Source organism: Hirundo rustica, chromosome 16, assembly GCF_015227805.2.
Source record: "Hirundo rustica isolate bHirRus1 chromosome 16, bHirRus1.pri.v3, whole genome shotgun sequence".
In the NCBI taxonomy this organism is placed as follows: domain Eukaryota; kingdom Metazoa; phylum Chordata; class Aves; order Passeriformes; family Hirundinidae; genus Hirundo; species Hirundo rustica.
Window position 1 is genome coordinate 6,908,117 of NC_053465.1, and position 9,805 is coordinate 6,917,921.

The 9,805-nt window shown below is 55.7% G+C and overlaps 1 protein-coding gene across 2 annotated transcripts; it reads right to left on the minus strand.

Moving 5' to 3' along the window:
- Positions 1-2,480: 2,480 nt before the first annotated feature.
- TNFRSF6B (TNF receptor superfamily member 6b) lies at positions 2,481-9,505 on the minus strand. Of its 2 annotated transcripts, none has more exons than XM_040080025.1 (5): positions 9,447-9,505; positions 8,284-8,360; positions 7,410-7,788; positions 5,134-5,328; positions 2,481-2,906 (listed from the first exon to the last, which is right to left on the minus strand). In XM_040080025.1, the coding sequence occupies exons 2-5, from the start codon at positions 8,323-8,325 to the stop codon at positions 2,629-2,631; spliced, it is 894 nt and encodes a 297-aa protein (XP_039935959.1). In that variant the 5' UTR covers positions 8,326-8,360; positions 9,447-9,505; the 3' UTR covers positions 2,481-2,628. The 2 variants fall into 2 exon arrangements, with proteins under 2 accessions (XP_039935959.1, XP_039935958.1); XM_040080024.1 differs by lacking the exon at positions 9,447-9,505 and adding an exon at positions 9,022-9,092.
- Between the last annotated feature and the right edge of the window lie 300 nt (positions 9,506-9,805).

A 9,805-nucleotide genomic window follows, 5' to 3' on the forward strand; every position in this document is an offset into this window, starting at 1 on the left:
GTTGGACCTGGATCTTCACTGAGCCCCTGGCCAGGAGACACCACCAGAGCAGGCACAGCTCACCCAGGAGCCCAGAGGACAGAGCTGACTCCTTGGCTCTCGCTGCACAACTGCTGGAGGCCTCCAGCAGATACTCCAGGTTTTTTCTCCCTGGTGAGAAGGGCAGGAAGCTCCAAGGACAACATGAAGGGTCTCAAGGACCCTGAGCTCAGCCACCACGCCCCACAGGGACTTCCACCTCAGCACCGAGGTCCTTTACCAACAAAAAGAAATACACAGAAAAGTCATTTTTTTCCTATGGAAAAGTTACCCAACTAAACAACCAGCATCCAGCTGCTTGCCAATAATATTCCTGTTTTCCCTCCCTCTCAACTCCCATGGCAAATACATACTTGAAGAAGCCAGGATGGTGTGGGAGGCAGTTTCTGCACTAACAGCTCTCCATTCCTGTTCCCCTTCAGACCAAGGACTCCAGATCCTTCGTGCTGAGTCAGGATAACTGCAGTGCAGCAAGATGGGAATCCCTCAAGGAGCTGCAGCCAATGCCAGAGGCTCTGGCTGCTCCAGCCTTCAATCTGTCAACACTGGGTGTCCTGCCTTGCCCTCTGCCTTAGAGCAAAGCACTGCAGCTGCGCTCCAGCTCTCACAGCGCTCCGATGGAAATGCTCCTCATCTCCTGCCCCAGCTGCTCTCGGACCATGGCAGCGGCATTTGGCTCCGCCAAGGGACTGGGAGTAAGTGATGCTCAGGGGCTGAGCAGCTTGGGAGGGCAGAGCTCAGATGAGGTAGAACTGAGCATTGGGAAGGGGGGTTACGGTCCCCTGTGAAGCTCCTTGGCAGGATTTCAAGGCCAGGCTTGACAAAGCTTCGAGGAGATTGCCAGGACTGAGGGGATTCCCAGGATCAGCCCAGGCTCAACGCAGAGGGGTGAGTGCTTCCCTCGGCTGCTTTTCAGCCATTTGCTTCTCTTCTTCCCTGGCTGAACTGACCCAGGACACCAGGGTCGCTGAGCTGCTTCATCCTCAGAGCCCAAAACTGGGGTGAGACGTTGCAAGTCTGGGATCCCAGTTCAAGCCTGGCATCCTCATTTCAAGCCTGGTGGTGCCAGGCAGGCGTGAGCAGACACCCAGAGACATCCGAGCTCTGGAACAGCGAGGAGGCGAGCGCTGCCCCTTGGGATCATCCCCTGTCATCCAGACTGCCACAGATTCACTTGTCACTGCAGCAGGAAGAGCCTGGGATGTGTCTGTGGGCAGTGAGGAGAGGGTAAAATTCCCTTCTTCCCCCCGCAGGTCCCTTGCACAGGGGAGCTTTCACAGAGCACTCGCTCCAGAGAGCTTGAAATAGCTCCAAGCTGGGGGGAAATATCATCTTCTGAACCACAAACTATTCCTGGCATCTGCTCCATTAAAAAAAAGAGCTATAAAAAGTCAAACTCATTCACAGAATAAAATGCGGCTCTGCATCATCATTGCTACAGGCTGGGAAATGCCTGGGGGCGTCACTCTTGTTGACTTCCCTAAGCAACATCTATTTAGAAAAACCTCCTGCAGTCAGCACGACTGCTCCAAGCCCAGCTCCTGGCTGTCTGAGCTCACAGTCAGGTTTGGGGACAGAGCTGGGGCTCAGGGGGACACGGCTGGGCTGACCCAAGAGACACGAGTGTCACCCTGGCCATAAATCCTGGTACAAGCTGTCTGCATCCCGCTGGCACACGGCCACACCGCGGCTCACGGGGGCAGGGGTGGCTGAGGGGGTGCGATCACAGAACCCAGAATGGTTGGGGCTGGAAGGGATCTCCAAGATCACCTTGTTCCAATGCCCTGCCACGGGCAGGGATGCCGGCGTGTGGAAAAGCACATGGGAAAAGCAGACAAGGGTAAGCAGGGTCAGATATGATGGTCTGGGCCTCCCAACACCACCTCCGAGTGAGACTAGGAAAGGACTCTGGTGACAGAGAGTTGTACCATAAAATAACTTCTTTGGTTTCTTTCTTTAGAAAACATCTTTCACACATGGTATAAAAACAGGTAGTTAAGAAATGAATTTCAAGCCAGCCCCAGTGAGTTTGGGGCTTCCTCCCCCTTCCTGTGCCCCAGCAGCAAACTCGCTTCTCACACAAAAGCATGACAAAAAAAAAAAAAAAGGCAAGCAAATCCTCTGTGGGAAATACTGTTAAATGACTAAAACCCCCAACAAACCCAAACTTACACAGTTTAAAACAAAGCCAAAGAGTTTTCTATAAAGGGGACCATGTTCTTCCCCAGAAATAATGACCCTGGATGCAGGTTTTTCTTTTGATAAAATACTGACCCTTGCTGAGGGCTGGAAAAACTGTTGCCAACAACTGGAGAGCTCCCAGGAGCTGCCCCAGCCACTGGCAATGGGATGCTGCTGCTCACACATTCCATCCCATCCCATCCCATCCCATCCCATCCCATCCCACCCCATCCCATCCCATCCCATCCCATCCCATCAGGAGTGACACAGCTGCCGTGGCACGGCGCCACCCCATCGCTCATCTCTCGTGCCGCTTTTCAAGTTATGTTTGGAAAGATGAATAAATTAATGAAGCCTCAGAAGATAAAAACCAGAGCAAAGAGCACCCGAAAAGTCCAGTCCGTGGTCTCAGGGCAGCTGGAAGCGCTCGCGGACCTTCTCCTCAATGGAGTGGAGCTTGACCATGCGCAGCGCGTCCAGCAGCTCCTTGGTGACTTCAGAGTTCTCCTCCTTCCTGTGGGTGAGGAAAGCCCGGAATTTCTCCTGGATGGCAGCCCTGGTCCATCGTGCCTGCTTCTTCGGCGTGCGCTCCAGGATCTGCTGCAGGCGCTTCAGCTTCTTCACGGGGATGTTCTGATACACCACGAAGTCTATCATGGCTTGTTCACAGTCGTCATCCTCTGCAGCTGATGGGGAAAAACAGGAGGTTAAAGGGGCGCGGGAGAGCAGGGCACAGCCTCTGTGGGACATCTGCCCAGGGAAGTGGTGAATGCCCCAGGCCTGGAAGTGTCCAAGGCCAGGCTGGAAGGGCCTTGGAACAACCTGGTCTAGGGGAAGGTTGAATTTCCCATCAGTGATGCACCCGACAGGGGCCGGTTGGAAAACAGAGTGTGAAAGTCCTGAAGGAAATCGATGGATCTATCCCATGCTCCTCCCCATCAGGGAACAGAGGGAAAGCCCAGATAAATCTGAAGTAATTGCAGTAAGTATTTACACATTCTTTTTCCTGAAAGTTTCTGTTCTCCCATGCAGATTTGTAAACCTTGCAACAGGACCAGCCCTAAGCACAGCCCCAATCAGGGCGCTGGGGTGGGACGATCTGGTCCCAGCTGCTGGAAGCTGCGGGAGTGCATCCAGCACAAGCAATGAAAACAGAAAGAACTTTAAAGAGGCCAAGGCCAAAGGATTACCCAATCAGGGAGAGATTAGTCCAGTTTCATGCCGTTGCAAACTTGAAACAGTTTCACTGGTTATATTGGGATGGGTTGAGCTCCAGGCTCAGGCTTTCCAGCAGGCTCGGGTTACAATGAGCCGATCCCTTGAGCCTTCGGAGAGGAATCATCATAAACTGGAGCTAAAAAAAACCCTCCAGTTCCCACTGCTGGTGTGTTCTCTCTATAAATATCTGCACAGGGCTGGTCTGGCTGCGGGCGCTGGTGCCTGACGCACGTGCTGCTGACACTGCTCTGACCTGGCCATTCCCCACCCCGGGACTGCATCCCGCTGGTGACGGAGCTTCCCAGCCTCCGTGGCAGGATCACACTCCTGGCAGGGAGCTCATGGTGTGAGTCAGGCTTTGTAAGGAGAACGCTCCACGTCGGTGGTGCCAGGAGAGGATGGAAAGGCGAGAGCTGCCGGAGGTGTTCCCTCACTGCAGAGGAAAATCTTTTAGAGTCATGGGATGTCCTGAGTTGGAAGAGACCCACAAGGTTCATTGAGTGCAAGTCCTGGCTCCGCACAGACCACCCGAAAACCCCTACAACATGCCTGACAGCTTTGGCCATGACCACTTCCCTGGGGAGCCTGTTCCAGTGCCTTACCACCCTGTGGGTGAGTTCCATTGAAGCTTTTCCACCAAGCTTCACCCTGATGAAAGAATGACTTTTTTTTCACTCCAGAACAACCTCCCCTGGATGTGGTGAGGTCCCCATCGCTTTTCAGATTTTTAGGACATGGCACTGGATAATCTCATCCAGGCTAATTTTCCCACAAAATGTTGGAGCAGGTAAGTTTTCAAAGTCTCTCCCAGCCTGGGCTGCTCTATGGCTTTATGACAGATTTTATTTTCGGAAGCCTAAGGCTGAGGATACACTGACATCCAGACCAGTCGCATGAAATTCCTTTCCCATGTCTGGATCCTCAGGGTGGAGCTGGTGGTTCCAAACAACTCCCAGCCTCACCTCAACTGGCATCAGGCCCTTGGGATGGGTTTGGGCCTTTGAGATGGTTTTTCAGTCCCTTTCTCACCCCCTAATGGGGAGGGAACATGGTACAAAGCACCCTTGGAACAGAGTCTTTTTCTCTGCCCTGCACTTCCCCCATGGTTTTTTATCAGGAAAGGTTGAACCAGATGGTCCTTGAGGTCCCTCCCAACCCGGGATTTGGGGATTCTCTGGTCTGTGCCCATTGGCAGTTCCTGCCCAAGCTTCCACCTCTGCCACGGCTCAGCACTCTATCTGCACCATCACGGTGATGTGGTGTTACACCTGACGGGTCAAAATCCACCCCACGCTCAGCTCCGAACCTTGGGCTCTGCTCCACTCAACCCGCACGAGACCAGGCTGTGGCTGCCATAAAATCTTCCGGAAAACAGGAGGGGCCAGGGAAAGGGAGTGCAGGAGCCACGCCAGCAGCCAAGCTGGGTCCCTCAGCTGCTGAAACAACCCCCTGTCCCAACACTCCCCGTTGTCCCTGGTAAGATCCAGCGGGATTTCACTGCCAGCTCTTTGTTCTCACTGCACAGTGACTGTTGTTTAAGCCCAGCGCCCTGTCCTTGCTCCATGGGACTGACATTGGAAGGAGATGAAGGGAGACAGACTATTTTATCCATAATTAGCAGTAATTAGAAGGTCACGAGGAAGCTTGCCCTCACCCTGGCAGCGTCAGTCCTGGCACGCGGTGCCCGTGGCTCACCTGATCCCTGGGTGCTGTTGCCCCTCCCCGGTCTGCAGGACGTGCAGAGGGTGTCGTGGTACTTGTTGCCCTGCACGTTGGTCACCTTCCCCTGCTGCTCACAGTCCTGGTGTGGCCGGCATGGACTGGTGCTGGAGTTGGAGGAGAAGAAGCCCTGGGGGCAGTCGTGGCACTGGGTGTCCTCAAAGGGGGTACCTGTGTGTGGGGAGACAATGGCACTGCCAGGTGACAAACTGGCACGGGAGCAGAGGCTGGGGATGACACCAGACTCCATTCGAGCATGAGGGTGATGTTTGGAGATGATCACTGCCAGCATCTCCCCTGGGAATTGCATGTGCTCGCGTCGGGTAAACAGCACTGCTCCCAAGCCTGTGCTGATAAACGTTCAGCAGCCCACAGACATGAGAGGACAACGGGGGGACATCTCCTCTACCCAGAAAAGGTCACCTCCCAGGCAGGAGCCAGAAGCCAGGCTGGTGGCTGAGCTGCCAAACCAGCCCAGCCGTTCCCAGAGCCCTTCTTCCCAGAGCCACAGGCTCCCGACCAAGTGAAAGTAAAAGTGCCTGTGGAGGTGAGAGCTCTGCTGGCCTTGGCCGCCCTGTCACTGCTCCCCTGGCTCGGGGCCAGCGCTTCCCTCGTGTCACAGGGAGGATGGCACACAGGCAGGATTGCACCAAGCAACCTTCCCGTTCCCTGGGAGCGCCGGGAAGGGCTCTGGGGGCAGGAGATTCCCCGCCGCTTTCAACTCCGCTTCACGAATCGAATTACAAGCAGTTCCTACGTTATTGCCGCCGCCTTTAGGCTTTCCCAGAAGTCTGATCTTTCAGGTGCCTCCCAGCCCAGACCATTCTGTGATTCTAAGGCCCAGCCATGACCCCCAGCATCTGAGCCACTGCTTGCAAATGGGGAATCTCGAAGAAGTTGGTTTGCCCAGGGTGATTGCACACGTCCAACCCAAACACCAGCAAACTCTGCCTGCACTCCCAGTCCACACCTTCCCCATCCTGACACCAGCACTGGCAGGTCCAGGGCTCTGCCCACCACACCGGGCACTCAGTCCTCGCTGTGGTGTTCAGGTGCTGGGCTGGGGTGCAATTCTCCCCACACGAGAAGACAAAAATAAATAATAGTAACAAAAAACCAGCTTCTCCTCAAATACCCATCTTGCTTGCATGGCTCCTCAGTCCTAAAGCAAACTCTCCAGACAAATTTCATGTTTCATTTCAAAGTGCTTCCCTGTAATGCTTGGAGATCTTCCCCCTTTGCTGTGTCACTGCATTTTGTCGTGTCCTATAGAAAATTTAACCCCAAATCTCAATCATATACATCAGCTGAAGACAACAGATACTTTTCCTCTGGCTGGTGAGCCTGGAGCTCTTCCATGCCACACATGGAAGGACTTCAAAAGCCTCCATATCCCAAAAGCCTCCCCACTTCGAAGTGTGAAGCAAGATGCTGCTGGGTTTGCTGCTGCTGCCCACACTGGTTTGCTGTCCCCTGCTGTGGTTTCCTGGCACAGCCTGGTCCTCAGTGACTGATGAGTTTACACATATTCGGAGCAACTGAAGGACCAGAGAAATCTGTACCGGGGAAACAACAGGAAAATAAATCCCCTAAAATATCTTGGGACTTAGATCACACAAGGAGATGGAGTTTCAGACTCGGGAGTCAAAACAAACCTGGTTTTGTGGATTTGGAACCTGGCTGTGTGCCTACTGTGTTTTCAACACAGCCTCTCCAAACTGCTCAATGATAAACCACAAAACCCAGCCCCAGAGCTACACACATTCACCAGCCCTCCCTTACATCATCAGCCACCTTCCTCAGCCCAGATAATCAGTATTCCCATCTCCTGGGCTGCCTGTGCAAGGAGAAAGGAGCTGATGAAGGATCAGGAGCAGCTTGGACCTTCCTACCTGCCCGTGAAACAGTGGCTGCTCCAGGGACGGCCAAGTCACGGCCTGGCTCTGCCTGTTGTGGCAGGTGAGGCAGGTAACTGCGACTGACACATTCCATCGGAGTGCGCTGCTGGGGATTTCGAAGGCTTTCAAAGTGATAGATGGGGGAAAGCCCAACCAAATTCCTCTTTCAAAAGAACCAGGAGCACTCCGGCACCGTGCCAGTACCAGGGCCAAAAGGGAGTCGGTCAGGCTACGGGCAAGCACTGGCTGCTCTATCTGGCTGCTGGATTTGCCCTTTATTTTTGTCTCCAGGGGAGATTTTTGGGGCGGGACAAGAGCCCTGTGAGGACGCACAGCGCCCCTCTGAGTACTCACCCGGCTTCACAACGCCGGAGCCCGGCGGGCACTCGGAGTGCCTGATGCAGAACTCCATGTGGGAGTAGTAGCCCTGCTGGCACTGGCAGGCGCGGTTGTGCGTGGCATTGCACTGCTGCACCTCCACCTGCTTCTCCCCGCAGATGACGTTGCAGTAGCGGCACTTCTCCAGGTAGTTCCAGTAGCGAGTGTAGTGCAGCTCCGGGCAGGGCTGGCACACCGTGGGTCTGTCCCCGGAGCAGTGCTGCGCCACGAAGGTCCCCGGCGGGCACTGCTGGCATGTGATCCTCTTGCTCGTCACAGCATCCTTCCACTGGTACGTGGGTTGGGCATCGCAGGCGAGCTCAGCCAGCAGAAGGAGGAGCGGGGGAAGCATCCACTACGGCAAAGACAGCGCAAAGAGCCCTGAGCTCGTCCTCGGGCAGAGGCGGGAGCAGCAAACGCGGCTGCTGCTGTTACAGAACTCGTTATTGTTGTAGATACAAGAAATTGTTCTCCCTCCCTGTGCTGCTCCCGGCCCAAGGACCAGCTGCTGCCCTCCTTTGCCGTGCCGGGTGACAGAGCATCCTTGCCAAACCCATGTGTGATGCCTTCAGAACCCAGTTTCCCTTGTTCAGAACTTGCAGCAGCTCCAGCACATTCCCATCTTTCTCCCCATTCCCCACCATAAGCAGTAAGAGACACCTTTGCAAACCAAGAAGCAGAAGGGAAGTTTTCCAAACCAGCAGATACAAAGCATGTAGGATCCTCCCTAGGATCTTTAACACTTTTTGGAAACTCAGATGCTCAGGATAAGACTTGAATCCCAGAGCTTGTTTACCCTCCCTTTCCTTTTCCAAGCCCACGTGCCCAGCCTGACGAGCGGATCTGTTACCTTGGATGGATGCGCCAAACTCGGCACGTGGCAGGATGGCATCGCACCGAGGGCTTCCGAGCGCCGGGATCAGAAACCTGCGGGGACAGGGAGGGTTCCTCAGAGGCTGGTGCTGGCTGGGCCGGAGCTCCTCTCTGCAGCAGCAGCTTCAACCCAACCGGCCAAGGCTGATAGGGAAGGGCTGGGAATCCTCGCCTGCTTTCCTCGGAGTCAGCCCTTCCTCCGAGGGAGATGCCTGCTCTCCCCAGCCACGGAGGGAGCAGAGCCTTATAGCGGGTGGGAGGCTCTGAGCATTCCCGAGCGCCAGACACGTAGGATGGCCCGGGGGGAGGGAAGTCACCTCCAGCCCACCGCGGCCGAGAGGGAGCAGGAGATGGCGGGGAAGCAGCCAAGGTTTCCCTTCCCTCCCCTTCCCTCCCATCCCATCCTCCGGGACCGGCTCCGCTCACCGCACCTCCGCCTCGCACCTCAGCGCCGTGCCTCTCCCCGCGGCCGGCAGCGCCTTTATAGACCGGCCCATGGGAAAGACCCCTCTCGGGCAAGGGGAGGTGACATCGCTGCTCCATCCCGGCCCCCTCCACTCCATCCCGGCCCCCGAGCCCTTCCCGATCCCCCTCTGCGGCGGCACCGGCTCCGCCTTCGCTTCCCGGCGCCCTCCCTCAGCCGAGCGCCGCTTTCGCTCTCATTTCTGCATTTGCCTCTAAAAGCGAAGCTTTCAGAGCAGTGAAGCACGTTTACCTGCGTGGAGGAAGGAGGCGAGTGGGAGTCGCGGGGTGTTTCAAGGCTCTGTAAGTTTTACAGGGGTTTGGTGAGGAGTTCTTATCTGGCAAGGGGAAAAGGCAGGGAAATTCCCCTGCGGACGTTCTGTTCCCCGGCTGTAAACGCCAAATAACTTCCCAGTAACAGCAGTCACCTCTCCCCGTGAGGGCACAGTTTGCCCCGTCAGAGGCAGCCCCGAGGGGCCCATCCTGGGGAAGCATCCCTCCGGCTCTGCCCGGGGCTCTGGGACCGGACCCCATCCCACCCCCGCGCCCTCCGAGCGCTCTGACCCTGCCGAAACAGCCCCGACCGCCAGTGCTTGGCCGCTGCGTTCCTAAAGCCGGCCCCGAGCTTCAACCCTCCGAGGATGTCACCAGCTCCAGCTGTGACATAAACACGGGTACCTTTCGCGGCACAACAGCGTCCCGCAGCTGAGGAGGTCAGAAATCCCTTCCAGGTGACAGCGCCGTAAGTCTTGGACCCCAAGGGTTGAAATGAAAACTGAACTCAGCCTTGGCAGGCTGCGTGTTCCAGCGCCTGCTTCAAGACACGGGACTCCTGCACTTTGTCCCGCTCTATCTCACCAGATTCCCTCTGAACAGACATCGGTGAGCTGTCAAAACCAGAGCAAATGCTCAAAAAGCAAATGCGAGTCTCTGCAAGGATGAGGGAACCACAGTGAGGACCTGAGAGGGCATGGAAGTTTTTCTCCTCAGGGGTCAGCAGCCAGCTCCTCTCACAGATCACTACAGAGAATCAACAA